Genomic DNA, 26,408 nt, shown 5'->3' with positions numbered 1-26,408 from the left:
AGTGCAGTATCTGGTTCACAGGAGGCATGCAACATACATTGGTTCAACTAGTTCAACTAAGCTGAACAGAAAGAACTAAAAGGAACCCCGGAGTTTCTCTCATGGTGACAGAAAGAAGCTGACTGAGGACAGTAAAAAGTGAGAGGAAAACACCAAAATACTTTGCTGGAGCCCCTAGGCATGCCTGGAGCATCTCACACATATTTTCTGATGCCTCCCAGGCCATGGATAGAAAGTGCTACGGGAAATATGCCTGGTTTCCTCCTATTTCCTTTTTCCTGTGTTTCTTGAAAATATTGTTTTTCTAGTTCCCTTTCTATTTCTGTCTCCTAAACATGACAAATATGAGATTAGCCAAGAGGTTCCCTGTTTGTTTTTACACACACACACACACACACACACACACAAACACACACATTTGGTACAGCTGAAAGAACCCTTGCCTAGGGGTCAGAAAGCAGGGCTCTCAGTCTGGACTTGGTAACGTGGCAGAAGCTGTGCAGTTCTGTAAGTCTTGGTATTTTTGCTCGTCATATAAGTATTCTGTTTACAATGTTTTGTGAGAATAAAAAATAAAGCCATATGCAGATATGAGATGCTATTATTATAAGATGTGGTAGCTTTAAAATATGTTTATATACTCTTCAAAATGCTTTCCTTTGAAAAGTAGTACCTAATTCTTCTCTTCTTGAATGTAGGTTCCATTATTCAAATACCCAACAAACAAACAACAACCTCCAAATAGTTGTTATGACAATAGGTATGAAAACGATGAAGACTGAAGGCCTCTAGTCTGGCCTCTTCCTGGCACCAGGTAACACTCATTCCTCTACTCCTCCCCCTCCCCACAACATGGGAAACAGCCTGGGAGTCTGAGTTTGAGCAGGAGTTTTCTCAGCCTCTACTCAGGAGACACCTGCTCCCCCGAGAAGCACAGCTTTCCATCTGCTCTGCTGCCAACCAGTTGATCCTTCAAAGAATAACATTCTTTTCCTTTCCTCCACCCAAGAAAGGCCTTCAAGGGAAACATGCATATTCCATTCCCCCCACCCCCCGAATTCGCTTACTTAAAAGGCACAATTAGTTCCCCAAATAACGTATGGTCTTATTTCCAAGCTCATTAATTGGTTGGAACAACCCTGGCTAAAGCAGCTAACAGAGACTTAGTGATGTTTTAATGGAGGCTCATTCCCGCCTCACTCTCGAGTGCGTGCAGGGCTTTCTGAAGGCAGCACTGGCTTCAGCAGACATAGGCCTGGGGCAGGGAACAACACAGGCAAACTGTCATGCTTTGTTTTTCTGCTTGTTAAATCCGAATGCTCCTAATTAGTCATCCAGGCTGCTAACGCCTGGGTGGACAAAGCGGAGGGATCGGCTGCTGAGAGGCTATGAATACAAGTTCCTTGGGCTCCTAAGGCTTGGGGACTGGTGACTTGGTTGTGGGCACTGAGGCGCTGTGTTCCTGTGGGCTGTGGATTCAAAGATGTCAACCAGCATGTGAATAAAGGTCATCACCTGTTAGTGCTTTGGTGAAAGGGCAGCTGCGCTGGGTGCCCACTTAGGCCTGGCCTTTGTCTGCTGACTCTGTGAAGAGTACCCACAGAGAATGACATTCTCTGATTCTCTCTGTGTGTGCTAGACAGGCCAGGCAAATAATTCACATAGCATCCTTGAAGAAGACTTCAAGGATGGCCTCAAAAGGCTTTGGATATTGCTATTTGATGATCTTACTCACTAGCTACAACACACTAGGAACCACATTTGCATATTTCTCCACAAGTCAGTTCTGACAAACATTTATGTCACACAATTCCTAATCCCCATGCTTAGAGGGACTAGTAAAACCTTCAGTGAAAAGTTAGCTTGTCAAGAACATTTAATTGGTGTTAAAAAATTTTGCAATATTAGCTAGGCATGGTAGTGCAGATCTGTAATCCCAGCACTGATGAGGTAAAGCAGGAGAATTGTGAATTCAAGTCCAGGCGGAGCTACATAGTAACACCCTGTCTCAACAACAAAAGTTCAGAACATTAAACAATTCACCACTATTCTAACATTTAAAAGCAGACTTTTCAATTTGTTCTTTCAACAGGTAGGCATTTGTCATTTTGTTTTCTTTAGGGGCTAATGTTAAATTATTGTGTGTTCTCATCTTTCGGGAGAGTACTAGTGGACTCAGAATTGTATGTGGATGCATGTACACATGGATGCATCCTTCATTTACCCTGTGATTGACTGTGTGAGTCATGTCAGCTCCTTGCTTTGGGTGAAACAAGTAGTTGGGACCAGTCCAAGAAACTCTAGAAGGGCACGGTGCATTTGTCTACTACTCTCTCTTTTCAGGGATCTCTAGTACTGTGGGTCCTCCCCTTTGGCACCCTTCCCACTCCCTAACTTTACTCCATATTCAAGACTTGTCTATGGTTTCTCTTCATTGAAACGAATCTGTTGGAATGTCTCTGTCCTAAAATACCATGCCATATTTTCAACTTACTAGTAAGACAAATGAATTTGTGCCAAAGTAATAATCGATTCTTCTTGGGTCTTAACCTAAAGTAGAGGCTAGTTTGGTTATTTTAGGGCCCAAGGAAGGTAAGTAGTGGGCAAACAGCACCTAAGATGATCTCACAGGAGAGGTGTGTGTGTGTGTGTGTTTGTGTGTGTGTGTGTGTGTGTGTGTGTGTGTTGAGATAGTGGGCAGTGGGAGGGGCTACTCTAACCAACTGCCTCCCATGTGACTTCAGTAGCCTTTTCCCCCAGTCATGTACAAATAGAATCACCCAATGCTGGATTTACACATCTCTTAAAGGCAAGTAACATCAGAAGAGTTAGTCTTTAATGTTTTAGGTTTTGTAACGAGAGCAGAGGCAGTCAAAATTTAGAAGCCCAATCTGACCTCTTCTTTTAACAGGAAGAAGGAACTGAAGAATCCTATCATTTACACAGTACAAGGAATGGCACAGGAAACCAGGCTTCTGATTTTCTCTATAAGAACACCTAAGAACTTTTGAACAGTAACGTACATCTACTAATGTAGGCTACTGGCAAAATTTGGAACCTTTTATTTTTTTTCTTTATCAGTGCTAAAAAGAGCCAAGAGGACAGAAGTAAGGGGATCTTTGTCATGTCTCACCAGGGCAAGGGGAAGCTCAGGCTTGGGGGGATAGGACTATTCTTGCAATCTCATTTGTGGATCTTTTAATTGCAGTGCAATCGTAAAGCCTTCCCATGGATTTTCATGCTGGATAGAATGAATAATGAAGATTCTATTCTCCCTACTCTTCTCAAAGTTTAAACCCAGAAGTTTTCCCATAAAAATATGCACTAATACATGTCCATCTTTTTACATTTGCTTGGTAAGTACCTGCTTGACTTTTATAAGTAACTGCTTGGTCAGTTAAAAAAGAAAAGAAAACCTACTATGCATTTACACTTCCTGAAACGTACTGTTTATAATTGTTCTTTTGGGGAAAAAATTAACAGTATATTCTGTTGATTTCCACTGAAAGTGCACAAACTGACTATGTGGGGCTGTTTTGGGACAAAATCTTTTTTACTGAACACAGATTTATCTAGCATCCCAAACTTAAGAAATGAATGAATCAAGCTGGTGTACCCCAGAACTCCTAGGGTTTAGAGAGGCTCCGTCCTATGATAAGACTTTCTTTTGCCCTGGCACTAGGCCAGAGGGGCCCCAGGCTCAATCTTACCTAACTGCTAAATGCTGACAGCTGATGAGTCACATAATGATTATGTGCTAGTCAACTACCACCTTTTCAATGTACGTGCTAGTAATACTTAGAGAACAACTTAACTGCAGGTAAAATACCCAACTGAGGACTTAGCACCAGTATAACTTTAGCCAATACCTGGCTCTCATTAACCAGTGGCTGGTGACAGTGTGTTGGAGGCTGTAGTTCTTACAGCAACCAGAACGTCTCTTTTGCCAGTATTTGCTATTTGTTTTCTCATGTCCAAGTGCAGAAAGACAGAAAGCATGTAAAGAAGTAGGAAGTAAAAATGAGGGGGATTGTTTCAAAGGTAACAAAAGATGCATTAAGGTAGCTTGAACTGTTGACTGGGCATATCTGCTAAAACTTTATGGCTTATTATTTATAAACACAAAGCCAGAGAAAATAAGTTCCTTACTTAGTTCGTTCCTTCCTTCCTTTCTCTCTCTCTTTCTTTCTTTTCCTTTCTCTCTCGGTCTCTCTTTCCTCCCTCCCTTCTTTCCTTCCTTTGATCATGGGACTTGAATGTAGGGCCTGGGCATTCTTTCTGAGCTCTGTTTGTTCAAGGCTAGTGCTCTATCACTTTAAGGCACAGCACTTCTTCTGGTTTTCTGGTGGTTAATTGGAGGTAAGAGTCTCACTAACTTTCTTGCCCAGGCTGGCTTTGAACCACAATCCTCAGATCTCAGCTTCCTGAGTAGCTAGGATAGGCATGAACCACTATTGTCTGGCTAGAAGTTGCATTTCAAAATTATTTGGTATCAGAATCTTATCAGCATCTCTTAATATTATTAGTGCTTTTTATACTATATTATTTTAGAATTATATATAGATTATAAATATCTCTTTACTGTGTTTCTCTTTTTGGAAAGAAAGATGCCTGCATTTTGTGTTTTAAGTAAAAGACACTGGAAGAATTAAATTCCTGTAACAGAAATCTGTAGAAAGGCAGCTGTGCACTCAAGAAGAATACTGTGCTACTGTAGTTCAGAATCTGTAACTTCAATCACCTGGTTCAATCATCTGGTTTAATTTCTCTTCCTTTCATCTGCAAAATATGGACACCAAAATTCCTCTTCTATAGTTACAGGACAGAATAGTCAGCTTTAACAGAAGCCTTTAGGAATGAGAAGTAGAATCTCACAGGGGAAAGTAATTTACTAGAAAACTGAAGCAGCCAGAGAGAGACTAAGACGGCGCAGGGCCACATGGGGCTGGTGGCTGAGCTGGTTGGGAAGAGTTCCTATGACCTTGATGTGCTCTTTCACAATGTTGGTATTTTTCTTTCTTTCTTTTTCTTTGTGTACTTTCCTACGTTCAGAAACAGCTGACCTAGAAAACATGCTCTTATTTACATGGAAACCAAAGGCAGATTGGATGGGGCAGGGGTGTGTTTGGGGGGTGGGCTGGGAGGGGGTGCTCTTCAGTGCTGATAACCAAGATATAGTCAGATCAAAAGAGAAATCCAATTTAACCCACCTCAGGCAGAAACAGTAATTGAATTAAACTTCCTCTAAATATGATAAGTTTGGGGCCATGAAAGCCAGGCACAAAGAACCAGGTTAGAGTGAGCAGCTAAGTAAATGGATGCATTGAGCTCTAGCCACCCGGCTCACAGGGAGTTTGATAAGCTGTTGATTGCCTCTATCACTTTACTACCCAGGCTGAAAACTGATTAAGCTGCTTATGGGGCTCTGGAGGCTAATGGCCTCGCCCACCAAGAGCACCATGGTCACTAACTCAAGTAAGCCGCATGACATGTATGGTTAGATTATTACAGAGGGGAAAAGAAAGAAAGAAAAAAAGACAGCAGGGAAAGCTTTAAAAAGCAGGCTTTATTATTCCAATTGGATGCACTACTTTGATAGCCTAAAACGAATATGGGATTACTCTGATTCTTTCTCTTCATCTGATATTAACACTCCTCAGAGTATTCACTTTGGAGCCCATTCATCTATTTCAGACTATATTTACAAATGTTTGCTACCTTTAAGTAGACCTCTCAAGCGATGAGCTGGGCCCTACACTACGATGATCAGACAGACAGCTAGAAAATAGACAAATGTATAGCAGATATTTTAACTCACTTTTTTCTTGTTGAACGCCATTGAGTAATTAAAATATAGCCCCTTGGACCCTAGTCAGCAGCTCTCTGCTTTTCTGTGCAGGAAAGGGTGGGCAGGGCTGAAGGAGCTGGAGGGAAGTGAGTTGTGCAAATAGTTTCAAACTTGACACACAGGTGGAAATTAGAGCCCTAGTTTTCTGCCAGACTTTGCCAGCTAAATGCTCTAAGATATATGTTTTCCATTTAAAACAACTTTCCTATCTACAGAAGGAAAAGAACACAAAAGTCTTACATTTAAAACAATATTTTTTTAAAAAGACACACACAAGAAGCCTTGAGAAGTAATTTAAAGTCTGAAAAATGACAGAAAGACAATGGACACAGTTTTTAAGTTGACCTCATTTCTTCTGGCTAAAGCAACCAGGGAGGAAGACAAGAGGACCGAATCCCAGCCATTAGAGATCTTGGAAAGTTGTCACAATTATTTTTGTAATTGGCTCTTGAAAGAAGCATGGCCTATTTAGAAAGGAAAGTAATGCTTTCATTTAATGTCTAGCAGCTTCTTAGGGAGGGAGTTGTTGATTTAAATGATTAACCAAAGCTCCACATACCAGAACTTAGGACAGAACACACAAAACTTTGGTTTCCTCCAGGGACTAACCTGGTCAATCATTAAAAGCGCAGTACTAATAAAAGCATAAAAAGATGATTTTTGACTCTTAGATGCTCTGTTGTGTTTTTATTAAATGTTTAAAAGTCATTCAACTGTTTAGCTTGTTCAGATGGTTTAATATATTTACTGACTTGCACAATTTTTTTCTTCTCACTTAAAAATTGAAATGCAGTTGATATACTATAAACTTTACCCTTTAATTTTAATTTACTTCTCTTTTTTGTGGGGAGCAGTACTAGGGTTTGAACTCAGCTTTACACTTAGTAAGCAAGCACTCTACCACATGAGCCACACCTTTGGTCCATTTTGCTTTATTTTTCAGAAAGAGCGCTGCATTTTTCCAGGACCAAGATCTGTTTCCTATTAGATAAAAAATTACAAGCATGTACCACTAGGCCCCACTTGTGTTTTGACACAGAATCTTGCTAATTTTTTTTCCTGGGTTGACCCTGAATTTTGATTTTCATGTCTCTACCTCCCTTTAGCTGTGTCACCATAAGACCCAAATGTCATCTTTTTCTTTTTTTTTTTTTTTTTTTTGGCCAGTCCTGGGGCTTGGACTCAGGGTCTGAGCACTGTTCCTGGTTTCTTTTTGCTCAAGGCTAGCACTCTGCCACTTGAGCCACAGCGCCACTTCTGGCCGTTTTTTTCTGTATATGTGGTGCTGGGGAATCGAACCCAGGGCTTCATGTATAGGAGGCAAGCACTTTAGCCACTAGGCCATATCCCCAGCCCCCAAATGCCATCTTTTTAAAGTAAAGAATCAGTTGGGCGCTGTTGGCTTACACCTGTAATCCTAGCTGTTCAAGAGGCTGAGATCTGAGGATCGTGGTTCAAACCTAACCTGGGCAGGAAAGTCTGTGAGATTCTAATCTCCAATTAACCACCAGAAAACTAGAAGTGGCACTATGGCTCAAAGTGGTAGAGCACTTGAGTGAGAAAGCTCAGAGACAGCACCCAGACCCTGAGTTCAAGCTCCACAACTGACAAAACAAACAATCCATTGAGTTTTAGTATAGTCACAAAGTTGGACAACAATCATCACATCCTAGTACCAGAAAAATTTCAAAGCCCCCAACGTAATCCTTTTCCATTCACAACTGGTCATTCCTTATCCTTTCCCTTTTTCCAGATCCCGGCAACCACTAAGCTACTTTCTGACACTGAATTTACCTATTCTGGATATTTTATTTAAATACAGTCTTGGTATACACACTCTTTTCTATCTGTCCTCATTCACTAAGCATGATGATTTTAAGGTTCATAGATGTTAGACATGTGTCAATACTTTATTCCTTTTATGGCTGGCTCAAGTTCTGTTGTATCATTTGTGTTATTTCTACTCTTTTGTTTATTATTTGGTTTTGGGACAGAGTCTCACTATGCTCTCTCTCCAGGCTGGCCTTGAACTCTGAATTTTCCTGCCTCTGACACTTTGGCCCTGGTTTCATGTACAAGTTTTCATGTGGACACATGTTTTTAATTCTCTTGGGTTTATAGTTGGGAGAGGAATCACTGGGCCACATAGCTCTATGTTTAACTTTTTGAAGGAAGTGGCAAAAGCACTTCACTTGCCCATTAGGAAACAATCAATTAGTTGAAGTATCAAGAGTGATGAAAAGTTACCACAATGATGGTAGGATTTGGTACCAAGACCATGACCAGAGACCTCCCCGGGAAGAAAACACCAGTGGCATGGCCCCTCAGCACCTACCTGCTGCAGGTCAGCCAGGGAGTACAGGTGGATCTGCTGAAGGAGGTATTCTCTGGGGAAAATTCTGAAAACAAGGGCAGACACACAAGTGAACTGTGATGTTACAAGACACATTTTCTGCAAACCCTCATTCAAGAATTCCTTTCCTCAGCCCTCCCACTTTTCTACCACGACTCCTACTTCCAATCCCTCTGAGAAACTTGTAATACTATCTTTCTCTCGGCTATTTTTCTAACACAAATAACAGAACAGAACTCAGAAATTGATTTTTCATTTCTAACGTAATCTAATATATGTACATATGATACATATATGTATATACATACTGGCATATGTATATTAATTACTATATAGTGGTCCAAGCCTGAGGACCAGAGTATCTAGTTTCTTATGGTAGTTGTGTCCTTAACAAGCTGTATGAACTTGGGCAAGTCCCAAACCCAACTGGCTTCAGCTTCGACACTGTATAACAAGGGTGACTGAATTTGATCTCTCTAAACATCTTTCTAGTTGGAATACTGAATACCTAAGTTAATGGATTTTGGAACTGAGAAGCACTGCAGTGGCAACCTGTATGTTTGTCTTTGTATGTTTGGATTTCATTATGGGGCTAGTGGTATTGGATGTCACAGTAATGATCTATCCTCTGAAATGCATAGGGATGGGAATTTTTAGAACCCAGGAACAGATGGGAATAATGGGACAAAATATTCTCAGTTTAGAATCCCAGATGAAGTCCAGTATCTTTGGTTGCTGTCAGCTTACAGCAGCTGGATAAATGACAGTAAATGGATAGGAAAAAATAATCACTATGAGAGTAGTAGACAGAGGGTGGATGGTAAGAAAATCCACACATAAAAGCCAAGCCCAAAACAAAACTCACGGTACTAGCAGGGTACCTCATGGTAGCACATTTTACCTATGTGGTACTACGGAATTGTCTTAAATAAAAGAAACTACCAATTTATGTAATTAACATTTACGACCCCACTGTGCCCCACATTAGGAAGGAAACTGTCAATAATATAGTCACACTATCTGAGTTCAAAAAAGCATAAAATTAAGTAAGGGAAAGACACATAAACAAACTGATAATTATAATACCAACATGGAAATGCAAAACTTAAACAAAGGGAACATAATTTTGAAATGTAGGTTCCAAGCCTGGCTACCTTACAATCATTTGGAAAACATTTAGAAAACAAGAGGGGATATGCACGGGGCAGAGCCCAAAAGTCAGTGGTAAGCAAAAAATAAAACAAACACTTTCTGACTGATTGGGTAACCAAGGTTTAGAACTCCCTAGCCTAATACTTAACTTGTGGAGAAATTCATTATTCAGTTTTTCAATTAAGAGTGCATTAACTGTCAAATCCTGCAGATTAATTTCTTCATCCTTCATCTAACCAATAGTGATTAGCACATACTATGTTACAGACATTATACAAAACGACTGAGAAAAGGGTATTGAATTAGTTAGACAAAGACCTTATCCCACACAGAAATGGGATACATACATTCTAATTTGGTGCCCTGAAGAATTCTGTTGAAAAACATGGCTCTATACACAGGAATGGGAACAGACTAAATGACAAGGGCATGACATTCTAGAAAACAGAATATAGTTCCTAAGATTGGGCTCTCTTCAACTCTAATAGTTCAAGGATGCACATTCAGCATTATAGCCCAACCCCAGGGTAGCTGGGTAGGGCATGGGGAGTGTGTGCAATTCCTCCGTATGGCTTCAGCTTCCCTACAATAAAGCTCTCTGTTGTGAAATATGGACCATGATCCTTAAAGGGATCAAAAGATATGACCAATCTCCATGTTCAATAAATACACACACAAGGATGACTGATCAAGAGACCTACTCTTCATGTCAGCTAAGCTCTAGTGACAATGAGAGGTGTCCAGTTTGAACCTGGTACTGGATATATATCACTTCATTCAGTTCCCATAACAGTCTCACACAATAAGCATAAGCTCCATTTTATATGAGGACAAGCACTGAGAGGCAAACTAACGTGCTAGCGTCAAAAAGCTGGGATTCAAGGCTAGGGCTTTCTAAGTACAAAGGTCTGTGCTCTTTCTAACTTCTTGTGATTGGAGATGGAAAAAGGAGGGGGGGGTAAGTTTGAGTTGATCATCTAATGTGGCTATAACATGAAGGTCAGTAGCAATATAGAGTTGACACTGTGTGTGTGTGTGTGTGTATGCACGCGCGCCTCTCTTCTCTCCTCTCTCCTTCTTTCCTTTCTTCTTCTCCTCTCTGTCCCTCTCACTCTGTCTCTTTCTTTGTTTTTTGAGACTAGGAGGTAAAAATGAGCCAATGGCACTTCTGACATCAGCACAAAAAGGTCACTGGAACTGAGGATGTGGACAGAATGCACCAAGGAGAAAGAAAGCTGAAGAAGCAGGCAGGGCATGGATGGAGTACACTGTATTTACCTTGTTTATCTCACTCTATCTAGAGCCATCTGAAAGTACACTTTGGTGCTCTGCAATTTTTCTCATGCTTGAAAAGCTAAGTTCTGAAAATAACTAGGACATTTACATGGACTTCATGTCTCACGTTCCTCCTTATGTGTAAGGTACTCATATTCTTCTACTCTGATGCTTGTGTCTTACATAACCATGGGACATTGGTCAAGATTTAGCAGTGGACTACAATGTAAGCTAATAGACGTGACTCAGATTTTGCCAGTTGTTTCCTTTTCCTGTTACAGGATTCGATCCAGTATATGTTACTGTGCTTACAGATCACTGTGGTATTGTTGTGGTTGAGTATATTTAAGTATTTGTGAAGTGACTCTTAAGCTACCTTAAGACTCAAGCATATGTATATAAAAGGAAAACTAGGAAATAGTTTTTCAGTGTACTCTGAGGACAGGGTACATGGCACAATACTCTGATGAGAGAGATGATATTTGGAAGTGGCTGAAAGAATAACCTTCTTGAAAGATGCTTGCTTAATAATGAACTTGCTTAAATAAAGTAAAATAAGAGTAATGTGGCAATAGTGCTAAGGAACAGCCATGCAATGAACCAAGTAAGAGGATTGGAAAGTGCTGGAACACAGGTCATCTGGAGAAAGAACCAGAAGGAATGTAACTGAAACCATCTTTAATAGGGACAAATGCAGGGGAGCAGACTGAGCATGTTTTGCTATTTAAATATTTCTCTCTGATCTAAAAATCCTACGATTTTTATAATTCAAGGTAGATAGGACACAAGAATTATTTACCAATGTACAAACAAAATCCTGCTGGCATGCTCTTGCTAGAGTACCCCACTGGATAACTAAAATACTCAGTCATCCAACCAAACACTGTAGGTATGCCTAAATGTATGTGTGAGGTGTTAGAGATGAGTACTTTGGGGAACATAAATAATACGTAGCAAAGAGAATTTCCAATTCCTCCTTACTGAGTCCTTCTTACTTTCAAGCATAGTTCATTATTCTTAAAACAACTAACAACTTTGCCCATGGTCATCTCACATACTCCTTCAACACTATTTGGACAGCTAAAATTAGCCATGTATTTATTTAGCTATGCTGCTAAGTGTGTAAATATATTTCACATGTTTATTTTCCCTCTCTCTTTAGACGAGATTCTTTGCCCTTCCCAAAGCACTTTGTCTACTGTTTTCTTTATCACTCTCAGTGTCTAAAATACTATCATTTACATGAAGCCAATAATGACAGATACAAAGTACTGGAAAATGCAATATATGTAGGAAAGATAAAGGGCTAGAGCTTATTGTGTCTGGAGAAGATGTTGTATCCAGAAGATTTAGTGGTGGCCATTAAAAATACAGACTTTTAAGAGAGATAATGCCAATCAGCTTCTCTTCTCCTGGGAGGAAGCTGTGGCATAAAAATACTGATGTCAAATGGGAGGACAAATTTCCTAAGAGAGACACCTGGGAGGTATTAAAATGTATCTCTTATACCAATGCTTTTTAATGTACATAAAAGAAGAAAGAGATTTTTCTGCAGGTATTTCCAGGTAGGGTTATGCTCTTCTGCTTAAAGGGGGCAAGATTTCCTTGGTAGGGCCCCTTAAGGGCTCTTTGCCTCTAGTTTTTCTTTCCCTAAAGGTGGACTGAATTGGCAGCATATTCCCTGACTATCTCCTTAGGCAGACTAACCACCAAGGAAGGGCAAGGCAAATAAGGACATAAAAGCCAAGCTCAGGATGTGGCAAGATTTCATCTGGGTAATGCCCAAGGCATTTTCCTGCTGTGGCTTAAGTCGTACAAGCTGGCCCATCAGACTGGAGGCCTTGAGAAAATAGACTGAAGAAGCAGGGATTCCTTGAAATTGTAGAAAGCTAGAAATCCAAGGCCTGCTCAGGTAGCACTGAGCTTGCCTGGGGCAGATCCGATCAGAACAAGATGGGCCCTTCAGAGACAAAGTCACTATAGGTCCTTTTTTTTGTATTGGTTGTAGGGCTTGAACTCAGGGCCTGGGCATAGACTGTCCCTGAGCCTCTTTGTTCTCAAAGCAAGTGCTCTACCACTTGAGCCACAGTGACATTTCTGGTTTTACGTGGTTAACTGGAAAGAGTCTTATTAGGACTTTTTTTTTTTTTTTTTTTTTGCCAGTCCTGGGGCTTGAACTCAGGGAATGAGCACTGTCCTGGGCTTCTTTCTGGTGAAGGCTAGCACTCTACCTCTTGAGCCACATTGCCATTTCCGGCCTTTTTTGTTGTTGTTGTTTATGTGGTGCTGAGGAATTGAACCCAGGGCTTCATGCATGCTAGGCAAGCACTCTACCACTAAGCCACATTCCCAGCCCTCATTGGGACTTTTCTGTTTAGGCTGGCTTCGAACTGTGATCCTCAGATCTCAGCCTCCTGAGAAGGTAGGATTACAGGCATGAGCCACCGGTGCCCGGCTCACTATAGGTCTTTTGCTGGAGGAGCCATTCATGCGTGGGGAGCAAAGTTAGATATTCCTTTAAGACAGTCACATCAACATTAATTTCAATGTATTCAATAAAGAATGGGCAACCATTTACATGTAGTCATCTCATTTCTCATGAATGAGTACAAACCTCTGTAACTTGTCACTTATAGCTAAGAGCCTAAAATAAGAATTTTAAATCAGCACACATTTCATTGCAATAAGTAGATCCTGGGTTTACAACTCGTGTCAGGTAATATGCTGGGCTCTGGAAACTTGGAAAAATAAGTTTTTAAAAAATGTACAAACTATGTACAGAGTGAGGGAAGATGTCAGGATACTTCAGGAATGGCCTCCAAGAACTGACAAGTCAGTAATGGAAAGAAGAGGATGGACGACTTTCAGGTGCAAGGAACAGCTGGGGTAGGAGCAGCTGGGATAGAAGGTCTGAGGCCAGAGAGAGTGCAGTGTTTGGGGCAGGGGGGACTTGTTCCTGGGGAAGGAGCTTAGTGTCCACACTTGGGAGGGGGGTGATCATAGAGTATGAGCTTAGAACATCGGCTATGGTCAGTCAAAAGAGGTCTTCAGTGCTGAACTAAATCTACCCTCCAAAATATGAAGTAACACAGAAGTGACTCAAGCAGAAGAATGACTCAGTAGTTTCATGACATTAAAAACAACACAGGGAAAGAAGGAGAGACCGAGGGAGTTATAGTTTTCCTTTTATTTTAGAGAACTAGGTGAGTAATGAAGAGGGCATGAATAGAACTAAAGGGGTTGTCCTGAGGTTGGAGAGATGGCTCTACTATTTGAGAGAGTTCTGTGAGCAGAAAGTGAAGCCAGGAGGAAACCTGGGTTATCTTATTTGCTCTCTAGGTCCAATAAGTGAAGTACAGTTCCATTTTCTGACCTAGGACTAAGAAAGAGGGGAAAGGGTAGCTTGGATGTTGGGGGAGAGTTCTGGTATCATCTGAGGAATGTCCAAGTGGAGTCAGCCAAGTCCAGTCACTGAGTGCCCGCAGGAGATCAGGGTGTGCTTAGCACAATGATGAATAAGAGATGGCCCAGGAGAGTACATCAAAGAAAAGAGAAAAGATTGAACCCAGGTAAAGTGCAAACAGTCAAGAAGTGATGCAGGGGCAAGGGAGAAGGAAAGGCAGAGCTGCACCAAGTAGGCGAGAGAAAGAGAGAGAGAGAGAGAGAGAATTTCAAGGAGGAAGGAGATGGGGTTAATGACATTAAAGGCAGTAGGGAGGTCAAATAATAAAAGCAAGTGTCTGCAGGATTTGATAAACAATAATTGACCAGTAACTTCAGATAGAGCAGTGCCAGGGCACGAACAAAGCAAGACTGGAGATGGGTGAGGACTGTGGATTACTCTTAAGAAGTTAACTTTAAAGGAAAGAACAGAAATTGGGCCATGGTTAAAGAAGGATGTAGAACTAACAAAAGGTTCCTTTTTTTTTTTAAGGTGGAAGACTTGGACATATTTATATGCTAAAGTAAAGAAGCTAGTACAGAAACAGGAGCTAAAGAAACATAAGTATGAAGAATTAACAAGGCCTGGCTTGGAAAGCCTACAGGAAATGGGATGTGAACCCAGCTGGAAGCTCTATCAAATACACATGCTTGCAAACACACACAACTTTTTAATGAAAAGCATCATGCCTTTATGAAAATGTTACATGAGCTGGGTGCTGGTGGCTCACGTCTATAATCCTAGCTACTCAGGAGGCGGAGATCTGAGGATCATGGTTTGAGGCCAGCCCAGGCAGAAAAGTCCATGAGACTCTTATCTCCAACAAGCTACTCAGAAAAAGCTGGAAGAGGCGCTGCGGCTCAAGTGGTAGAGTGCAAGCGTTGAGCACAAAGAGGCTGGATCAACAGAGAGAGAGAGAGAGAGAGAGAGAGAGAGAGAGAGAGAGAGAGAGAGAGAAAGAAAGAGAGAGAGAGAAGAGAGAGAAAGAAAGAAAAATGAAAGGCAATTATTAATTTCTCTAGTGTAACCCTCAAACTTCACCATATCAGGACTCCCAAATTGCAAACGAATTGAAGGTTATCTGACCTAGCAGTCTGTTGGTAAACAGAACCTTTGCTGCAAAAGGTCACTGTCTTCTGTTTTGTGATGAGGCTGCCATCAAGAGTGACCTCGCAGCACCACAACCACAATATTAATCATCAGGGCTGGCAGCACTGCTACAGTGGGCCAACACATGTGCAGCCCTCCCTGTTCATGCCAGGGCAAGTTCATCTGGTCAGTCCAGGACAAAAGAGATAAGGAAAGTCAACTCTGCACTTGTCTTATCCATCAAAGGAAATGATATCACTGGTGCGTAGTATTTTCACATTCCCTTGTGCTGAAGAAAATGAAAAAAAAAAAAACCACAAAAAACGGCTAAAGACTCTTGAAAATCCACTAGCACTATCATATCGATGGCCAATGTTTTCTATTTTATCATCTTTAGAATGGCCTGCCACACTAGGCAGGTAACGAAGGCTTCATTTATGGATTGCTCTAATGAGAAAGGTGAGAAAAGAAGAAAACTGAAAAGGAAAAAGGTCATGTATGATGCAGAGATCTTACATTAGCTGGAGCTCAGGGTTAAACATTCAGAGATAATTGCCTGTGAAATCAAAGGCAGTAGTCTTAACCAAAAAGCAAGGGAAGCCTCATTCCATTTACTTCCATGACATTAAGTCAAATAAATTAAGACTTGTGTAACTTGACAAATTTCTGAGGACTTTATCTCAGCTCTCACCAAACCTAGATGCTCATGAGAGAAAAGGGCCTGGGTCAGGCTCTGAAGGAAGCAGAGTCTGCAAGGTTTTCATATGCTTAATAATACATATTACCATCTTCCTGAAGCTCTGTTCTTAAAGATGCACAACGGACACTTAAAAGACTCAAAAGATTAAAATGGAAAAAGAAAAAAATGTTTGCAATGGAAATATCTTAGCTTATACAGGCTTTAAAGAAAGGACTCACAACCCTCATGCATATAAAATCAAAACGGTTACATATCACCAAATTCAAACTTTCAGAATTTTATTCTAAATGATAAGGATCTTAAAGAAGAATATGGCTGGAGGTACAAAAAGCATCATTTGCAAAGGGAAGCCATTTAGTCACACAGTACGACTGTTTTTCAGGAGTGTATGCTCCAGGGTGGGTAATTTGTAGGGAGTTGAGCGAGCCTTGGCACCTTTCCTTTGAGGGCGCACCCACCCATACCGAAATCAGCAAAAAGCACTAGGAAGCATCCCCAGGGAGATGCAATTTGGTGTTCGTGATCTGAGCTGCAAACTCTTCCTGAAATAGTTACATTAGGCTGGATGTGGATAGGACTCATATGTCCAGCAATGTTCCCAGCTAATGGAAAAACAATTTTAAATCAAAGGCAGATATTTCGATAGCAACCCACATGGAAGAAATAAGCTTCAATCATTTCTCTAGATACCTCATTTTGCTAATCTCATTGGTCCAAAAAGTGCTAAGATTGCATCAGATATTATATCTTGGCAGATAGTTATAGGAAATAAGGGTCTTTTTTACCCGCCCATTCAGAAATTGTGCTTAAGTTTCTTAGCAACAATCTCAAGCCTGGAGTAGCAATGCTTGGGAAGTAATTTTGGCTGTGATTATTCTGGGGTCTGATTATAAAGGCGACAGATTATATCACAGCTGTCATATATCCTTGTTCAAATTCTTAAGGCATTTTTTAATAGTAGGGAGTATACAGTTCTTTTTCTTACAATGAGGTGGGTTTTTGTGTCTCCGAAAATGATTTTTGATCACTTACGTATATATTTCATTTAGCTTCAGAATAAGATAAAATCACTTCTTATATTTTGAAATTTTTTTTAGTAGAGGCATACATGTACATAGTTTAGCAAAATTAATACAGATCTTAGCATAGCTCCTACCACAAAGTTTATTAATATGTGAAGTACTGAATAGCATTGTCTACTGCAGACAGTCTGTATGTTTCCTTTAGAATACTGATTCTGGTATGAGTGAATGTGTGCGTTATTAGATCTTTATCATTAGATGAGAATACTGAATAAAACTCCTCCTCATTGCTAAGATCAATGATCTGTAGTTATGCTCAAACAACAGAATACCACTTTTCACTCAGTGATTCATGATGTGTTAGACAAATAGTTACTGACATAAAAAGATGTCCAACCATACATAGTAAGCAAAATGACTAGTTAAAAATGTAAAGAGCTGGGCTGGGAATATGGCCTAGTGGCAAGAGTGCTTGCCTCCTACACATGAAGCTCTGGGTTTGATTCCCCAGCACCACATATATGGAAAACGGCCAGAAGGGGCGCTGTGGCTCAGGTGGCAGAGTGCTAGCCTTGAGCGGGAAGAAGACAGGGACAGTGCTCAGGCCCTGAGTCCAAGGCCCAGGACTGGCCAAAAAAAAAAAAAAAAAAAAAAAAAAAGTAAAGAGCTGGGAACTGGTGGTTTATATCTTTAATTTTAACTCTTTTAGAGGCTAAGATCTGAATATCTCAGTTCAAAGCCAGCCTGGACAGACAAATGAAGAGATGCTTATCTCTTGTGGCAAAAAGCCACAAGTAGAGATATAACTCAGGTGGTAAAGTGCCAGTCTTGAGCAAAAAGAGGTAGCAAGAGTGTAAGGCCCCTGAGTTGAAGCCATATCACTGGCATACACACACACACACAAAACACACACACACACACACACACACACAGAGAACACTATGTACAGAATGAAACTATTTTAAGTATTTGCAGAGTAAGAGGTTTGAAAGGATATGTACCAAAGTGGTAGGATAAAGAATAGCTTTATTTTATTTTCTATGATGAGGAGTATCTTTTGTAAGTGGGCAGAATCTTGGTAACAGTATTTCATTCATTTGCTTTATTCATCAACTTCACTCCATTTTAAGTGCTATTTTAGGTACCGAGGATAAAAAGCCATGACCTGTGTAACTTACACCACTGGGAGGAACAAAACACACTTCCATACAGAGGGAATGATAGGGAAGCCCTTGGATGTGTAGTAGGGGAGGAATGAGACAAGTTGGTATAGGGCCTTGGCTTTACTGGAGAGAAAGATGAAGTTATTTGAGCCTGTATTAATGGTAGCTACAGTCTTAAGAACAGACTGAAGGAGGCCAAAGGTAGAGCAGAGATGGGTACTGCAACCATCGGGAAATGATGACAGCTTGGACCCCATTGGTAGCAGTGCAAGTGGTGATGAGTGGATATAATTTGAAACTGAAGCTGACAGGGTTTGCTGAGAAGAAGGCTCCATCCAGATGGACGGAGGTGCCATTAAGTGAGATGGGAAGACTGTAGTGAAGAGGAATTTACAATGGTAGGGGGCAGAGGGATATCTGGAGCTCCATTTTAGACACAGTAAGTTTGAGATGTTATTTGACATCCAAAGCCATTTTCATCTTTGGACTAACCTTCACTTCCAGAGAATTTACTAAAAAGATGACTTCTCCTTCCATGCCAAAAAAAAAAAAAATCCTGGATAACAAGGAAGGAGTAAGAAGGAATCTTGATGAATGAATGACACTTACCATTTACATGAACTAGCCTAAGAGTTAAGCAAGTTGATAAATTTTGCTTGAATAAAGAAGAAGCAACAAAAGTTTGGCAGAACAGGTGCTTATACACATAGGCACACATAAACACACATTTTTTTCTGGTACTCATCAGTATAATATTTATGATATATATTACCCAACATTAATGGGAGAAAGTTCTTGTTGCTCAGTAAAACTCGTATTTCAGCAGGAACTCATGCTGGGTAGGATCATACTTTCAAATAAAATGAAAGACAGGAAAAGATGATTTTGAAGGCCAAAGGATCATTTTTCACTGTTCTCTTGAGACTATCATGTCAGGCCACTGAGTGGCTTCAGAATGGTCTAAGCCAAAGACTAAGCTGGACAAACACACAAGACTCCCTGAGAATAGACCTGGGTCTGCTCTAAGCAACAAAGGGAAACATATTCTTTAGTGCTCATTGTCTTCAACTGGTGTTGAAGAAAATCTAGCTTTAGTTTATGTCATGCAGAACTTAGGATTTACCCACCACACCAAATCCCCAAATCACACCTTCCATGATGGAAAATGAGAACTATGAGGCAGCCACATTTCTTGGACTGGATGATTTCTTTATTCAGTAGAGAAAAATAGGGCTAAAGTTGGGGTTTCTGAATAGCACCAAACAGCAGGCATCTATCTGGATGATGTTTTTAGAGGTCCAAGGTAAAATGAAGAAAAAAATGATTTTTTAAATATATTACTTGCTTTTTGTGGAACTAGAGATGAGTCTCTTAACATTTCTATCTGGTTTGGCTTTGAATTATGATCCTTAGATTTCAGTCTCCTGAGGAGCTAGAATTATAGGTGTGAGCCTCTAGCACCCAGCTAAACTACTTACTTTTAAAAAGCTGCTTTGGCCAGGTTCTGGCAGGTCACGCCTATAATCCTAGCTGTTCAAGAGGGTGAGATCTGAGGATCAAATTTTGAAGCCAGCCCAGGCAGGAAAGTTCATGAAACTGTTATCTTTAATTAACTAGCAAAAAGTCAGAAGCAGCACTGTGGCTCAAATGATAGAATATTGCCCTAGAGTAAAAAAGCTCAGGAACAGCACTCACACTTGAGTTCAAGCCCTGGGACTGGCATGCAAAATAAGTAAATAAACCAAGAAGAAAAATAAAAACTGTTTTGGATGGGCACCAGTGGCTTATATTTGTAATCCTAGGTACTTGGAGGTAGAGATTGGGAAGATTATAGCTCCAGGTTAGCCTAAACAAAAAAGTTCATGAAACACCCAAAAAGCTGGCAAGAGGGGCACAAACTTGTCCTCTTAGCTCCTGTGAGAAGTGTAAGTAGCAGGATCACAGTTTAACTGATGGCAAAAGTTGAAACCCTATCTCAAGAAATAACCAGAGCAAAAAGGACTACAGGTATGACTCAAATGGTAGAATCTCTGCCTAGTAAGTGAGAAATTCTGAGTTCAAACTCCAGTGCTGAGGGAAGGAAAAACAAGGGGGCTGTTTAATTTCTGAGATGGTATAATTTTTTTTAAAATACTATGTTCCTGTAAGAAATGATAGTGAAAAATGGATTAATGGATTTTGTTTGTTCTTATGTCTATTTTGGTTAAAGACATACATAAAGCCACCCTATAAAGCACGGCCATATTTTTATGGCCTGGGAAAGGGAATGGCCAGGCAGAGTGACATATACAAAGTGCACATCCCAGTGCTGTCATGCCTGGCTCTGCATGGCTGGGGTAGCCTGCAGTGAGCACAGGGGCCATGTGTCGGAACCCCATCTTCCACTTCCTTACTCGTTGCCATCTCCTTGCTTCCCTTCACAATCTCTTACCTGACCTCAACCAAGGATTCAGGACTTACAGCTGTCCTTCGCTGAAACCACCATCACCAACAGCAGGTGCACTGGGGAAGCAGCAGGGATGTATGTATCAGAAAAGCTGGCTACAGGTGGATTCTGCTGCTCACCGGCCTTGTCATCTTGGACAAGACACAAACCATCTCAGGGTCAGAATTCTTTCTTGTCTTTTGAAATATTACCTGTCCCATCTACCTAAAAGAGGTGCTAGAAAGAATAAATGGTGTATTTCTAGGAAAGCTCCTTTTCATTTACAAAAACAATAATTATCTTACATACAGTAACCAAGTGTACAAATAAAATTTGAACGTAATTATTAATAAGTTTTTACTCAACAAGTAGCATATATGTATGGTCTTCTACTTTAGGCTATAAGAAAGTCTAAGCCAATCTTTGTCTTAAAGTTCCTCCCAAATGGGGATAAAGGTGTGTCTCAGTGGGTAGAGCACTAACTAGCCAATGAGCCAGAAGCATTAGATACTGAGTTCAATTCCCTGTCTCACAGTTAAAGAAAGAAAAAGAAAAGATCCTTCCAGTCTAACCAGCAAGAAAGGACATCTACACAAGGAGATGCAAATGACTTGAACAGCTGTCAAACAAGTGCTTCACATGGTCATCGCTAGAAGAGCCTGGAGAAGGCATCATGCACTGAGGACCCAGTGGGAAGAGTGGCCTAGTCAAGCAAAAGAGAAGTGTCAAAAAAATGAGTATGTCACTTGGGTTGGGGAAGGGTGGCTGTGGCCTACAGCACTGTGGGACAAGAAGACATTAGGTGGTGATGTGTCTTCAAGGGACCATGTAAAGATAAAGTTATGCATGTGGGTCAGAGTCAGGTCAGAGTCCAGACACCCATGAATGCTACCATCTATGCTTATAGGTAGCTAAAATGACCACTGTCCTATAAGACCCGTTTACCTTAGTATGGTTTTCAGATAGGCTGAAGAGGGGAGCCATGGGGGGTAAGATCCCCAGGTTGGGAATCATAGAAAGGAAGTGTTAAGAATACAGACTAAAAATACAGACTGGGGACAGTAGGAATGAAGAGTAAGGTAAGATGTGAATTGCTCTTAGAAATCCTTTAACCAAAGCTATTGGACAGTATCAAGGTTCAAACTATGAAAAACTAAGAGAATGCTATGATGATTAACTGAGATTAACTGAACGTCTTTTTCAGAGAAACACAATAACTTTGATTGGACACTTCAGTGTCCAGTAGGCAGCTAGAGATAACAGGTTTGTGATGGGCTCTTTCTACTCCCTGTAGACTCACCAAGGGATCGTGACTCTCCCCGTAGATGACAATCAGGGGTCTCAAGGAAAGGATGTCTTCTAACATGCATGGCGTGGCCACACTGGCGCCTATCAGGGCTGGAGGAGCATGCAGAATGGCAGCTGAATGTTGGAATGTTGGAATGCAGGAATGTCAGTCATTTGAGTGTTCGGGAGTGAGAGAGAGAGAGAGAGAGAGAGAGATGGAGGCAGCAAGCGTGCAGAGAAGGGGGAGGCCCAGAGAGGCTGCAGTGCAACGAAAGGCAAAAGGAAAAGATGCCTAGGAAAAAGGGGGGCCAACAACCGGGAAGTAGAGGAATCAAGGGCCTGAGGAAGCCACAGTGTCAGTGAAGAGTGTAATCTGCAGTCAGGCTGCAGGAGGTCCCGTAAGTAGTGAGGGCAAAGGCAAAATGGAGGCTTTTGTAAGGATTTCAAGGAATGCCTATATCACCACTGGAGGAGCAACATCCACACCTGGAGAATGCTGTACATTGTACAGAAAGTCCAGGCAAAGCCCTCTTAGGCTCTTTGATGCCTCTGGTCATCTTTTTGCCTTCTGTTTGTCTCTTCCCACCTACCCACCTCTTGGCTCCTCTTTCAATACTTATAATAAAAATCTATGCAGCTAATGTTAAGTGAGTGTGTACATACTATGTATACTTTTCCTATGAGGTGGTAAAGTTACTCCTATTTTCAGGGAAGACAACTGATTCTGAGAGCTGTTAGAGACAGAGGTAAGCTCTGAGCCTGGCTAAGTCTAGCTGTAGGTTCTACAATAAACCACCTCCACTTCTCCCCATTTTACTCTTCTTCTTGGACTTGGTAACTCAGCTGTAATCTTTTACTATGTAGTGACCAGGAATCACTTATGGTAGGGGGCTGTTCTAGTCTCTCAAATGCAAATGTTGAAATAGCCTAGTCCAGGCAACCCATCTTCTAAGGAACTTCAAAGTTGACCTGCTATCGTTTCATCTAGTTTTATAAGTTTCTTCATGTTTGTCTTTTCAGGGAAGCAAATCTAAAACTTTTGCCATCCTTTTGGATAGCCCTCCCATCTGAAATAAAAACTATCACTCTAGTGCCTAGACATACCGCTCTTATTGAATTACATGTATCCAGGGTTAAAACATCAAAGGCTTATTGGCTCTGGCACTATCATAGATAAATAAATGGGCTGGGGTTAAAAAGCAGGGCAGCCACATATGATATGCCAAGTGACACCGAGTTAGGGAGACATCAGGCAAGTAGAGGCTATGACAAAGTGGAGCGTCTCCATATTTAAAGCTGATGGCGACTCCACAGAAGAATGAAGGAAGCCCCAGGTAATCTGAGCTTCCAGTTTCTCAAGAGAAAACAGAAGGCTTTGTTTTGTGTGTGCATAAAAGCTCATGGTTGTTTAAATGTTAGCAACTATTACATCATCTCTGATCTTGGTAGGGGCCATCCTCATGAGGCCAAACAAACATGTCCATGGGTCAGATTTGGCCTTGAGGCTACTACACGACCTCAGATTTACACTAAGCACAGAGCAACTCTTAGCACCTCCCTTGTGACTGCTGATCGGATGTGTCTTGACATTGCCAAGCATACCAAGATTTTCCAGAGTTCTCCATGCACCCTCACATGTGGATGTGGTAAATAATTCTTCTCATGAAAAGTTAACTAGGCCTTGAACTAATTCGGCAGGGTCGCCATCTGGGAGTCCTCAGGAACAGTGAGCTGTCAGCACTGTAAACATTTTAGGCTTCATGGAGGACACTGACTGTTTCTAAACTAATCACCCCTGCCAGTCAAGGTTTTGCAGGATGGGTTCAAGAACAAGGCGTCCATTTAACAATAATAACAAAAACAGTGAGGATGAAAACCGGACAGTCATAATAATGAAAGGCCTAAAAGCAACCTGTGACTTCCCTAATAAGGTGACGACCAAAGCTGGCTCCCTGGCGGTCGAGCGCCAATACAATTAATCAGTCTGTTTTTGGTTTTCTTGCGACAGCAATATTAACAGTTTGCTTTATTCTGTTTATACGGTGCTGACAGGGCTTCAGCATGTTGGGCCTACTTGCTGGAGATTAATGGCTACTTTTACACTGAGGCAAAAACCAGGCAGGCAGAGAATGCCTTTTACGACTAGATAAGAACTGAATTCTCTTGCCTCTTCTTTTTTTTCTGTCCTTTCCCCTGCCCCCTCACCCCACACTGCCATCAACTCCTCCTTCAGTCTCTATTAGGGGTAAGAGGAAGCATGGCTTACTTCCTCCACTTTAGATGTTACATACTCAGGGGAAACAAAGAGGAATCTCATATACTGACTGGATAGCTTCTCATCTCTAAAGGTATTTTTGGTTCTTTTTGCTTCCAAAGATCCCATTCCATGTAGAAGTGAAAGAAATAGGTATGAAATGGCAGTCATTCCCTTTGTGTGTGCCACTATTTCTATAGAGACAGAAGAAGACAGAGTTGGTAGTAACTACGGCCTGCTGCAGGAAGTATTGTCACCTCAGAAAAGTATCTTAATTATTCCACTAAATAGGCTTATTTCAACATACGTCAAAAAGATTTGACCTAATGCAAGTCCTGCCCCCCATCAATTTATGCCTCTCCATACAAAAAGAAAGCTTTAGCACTACAATTTATTACTAGGACGTTGGAAAGTAAAGCAATTTCAAACATTCTTTTTGGTGGGCATGAGGGTGGAAAGAGGGTTGAGACAGGTCTTACTATGTAGCCTAGGCTATCTTTGAACTCCTAACTTGAGCCTCTCAAAATCTGGGATTAAAGGCATGTGCCATCATTCCCAGTCCCCAGTACATTTCTTTTTTAAAAATTTATTTTGCAAGTTTTAGTCGTTTAATTATGATCTTTTCCTACATGTACATAAGGTACTTCTACCTCTCTCATCCCTTTTTTTTTTTTTTTTGGCCACTCCTGGGCTTTGAACTCAGGGACTGAGCACTGTCCCTGGCTTCTTTTTGCTCAAGGCTAACACTCTACCACTTGAGCCATAGTGCCATTTCTGGCTGTTTTCTATATACGTGGTGCTGAGGAATCAAACCTAGGCTTCATGTATGTGAGGCAAGCACACTTGCTACTAGGCCATATTCCCAGCCCCACAGTACATTTCAACAGCCTCTAAATATAAGGAACATTTTATCAGATATTATCAAAGATTTTTCGAAGTCAGAAGTACAGTTTAGGATAAGAAAGCAGTATTAATGATAGTAGTAGTGTTTACAGAGTGCTGTGTACAAGTACTATTTTAAATACCTTGGCTATATAGATCCATTTAATTGTCACAACAGAATGCACAACAGTATAAGTTTTTGTTTGAAGTACAGAGTTTTGAAAGAGTGAGACAATATACAGGGCTATATTTAGGCAGACTTTGAATTCCATTTTTGTACTTCAATCACTTGTTTAATGTACAGGCTGGATCAGAGAAGGTACAACTAGTGTCAGATGAGATTACTTAGAAAGATATTGAAATAATTCTGGGAGATGATTTAAGAGTTATCTCAGAAACAGAATGGATCACATCTTTTTGAACAATTTGACCCTTATTTCTTTGCTTATTCAACAACTATTTTGGGGAGTGACAAGTAGGGAAGTCAGAACAAGAAGAAATTGACGATGCCTTCTTACTCAAGTCAGACAAGAATGCTACTAGCTATATTTCCAGTGACAATCTCTCTCTCTCTCTCTCTCTCTCTCTCTCTCTCTCTCCTCTGCCTCTCTCCAACTATACATCCAATACCTTGTGCTAGGTATTGCTTTATATAATGGTTATGAACAAGTCTGTTCTCATAGCTTTGGGAGTGTCTTTTTTTCCGAAACTTACATTTCTTTCCTGGTGGTCCGGCCATAAGGCGTAATATAGGGTGGTAAACCACCAGACTGTTGGAACAGAGTAGGGATTCTTACTCATCCATACAAGAAGAGGACCTTCTATTTAATTTCTAAATGAATACCCTGATTTAGCATGTTTTAACCAAAGCAAAACATTACACCAGATAGGTATTGATATGATTCTAATGTGTCGATTTCCATATCATTTACAAGTGTAGGCACAAGAAAAACAAGCTCTGAGCAAAGCCAAGATGTACTGGAAATAACAGAACAAAAATACTCTGAACTAAAAACTTGTGCCTAATTTAATCAAATTAGTTTGAGAAATAATAATTTTCTCACCTTAAAAAAGAAAAAAGTAGCCAACCTGGATATTTTACAATTAAAACCTGCCTAGATTTTATAAGAATAAATCCTGGCCACTTTCTGAAAAACAAATAGATAATGGAATGGCTACCACTGAGAAGTATTTTGCTCTGTGGCAGCTGCCGTTTCATTATTATTTTATGAGACCTTGTCTAGATATTATATTTCCTTCACTATCTACATTTAGTTCTTTTTAAAATGCCGTTTTCAGATGCCTGGGGTTATGTCAGTTTCTTTGGATCTAATTAGATCTCAAATTGCAAACTCCATCATTTTAATGCTTTCCAAAAGGTTTCTATACAGGTAGGCTCACTTCCAAAAAAACATTTAACATGAGTAATGCATGCTGCTGTTCTTTACTATTAAAACAGATTAAAGAAAATCAAAAGGTATTTTTAGGGACTTATGCATACTATCAACAATTATTT

General features: G+C 40.6%; 1 protein-coding gene across 4 annotated transcripts in view; it reads right to left on the bottom strand.

Annotated features, from left to right (window-relative positions):
• The window catches only part of Plekhm3 (pleckstrin homology domain containing M3), a 160,811-nt gene that overhangs the window by 63,963 nt on the left and 70,440 nt on the right, over window positions 1-26,408 (bottom strand). For 3 of the 4 annotated variants that reach the window (XM_048344858.1, XM_048344862.1, XM_048344860.1), the window contains exon 6: window positions 8,184-8,247. In XM_048344858.1, coding sequence (XP_048200815.1) covers window positions 8,184-8,247 — 64 coding nt within the window. Of the gene's footprint in view, window positions 1-6,766; window positions 6,830-8,183; window positions 8,248-26,408 lie in introns of those variants that run through there. The other variant, XM_048344861.1, reaches the window with a different exon arrangement.

This window comes from Perognathus longimembris, chromosome 4 (assembly GCF_023159225.1).
Source record: "Perognathus longimembris pacificus isolate PPM17 chromosome 4, ASM2315922v1, whole genome shotgun sequence".
NCBI lineage: Eukaryota > Metazoa > Chordata > Mammalia > Rodentia > Heteromyidae > Perognathus > Perognathus longimembris.
Note: the sequence above shows the minus strand (reverse complement) of the source record. Positions and strands in the feature narration are given on the sequence as shown.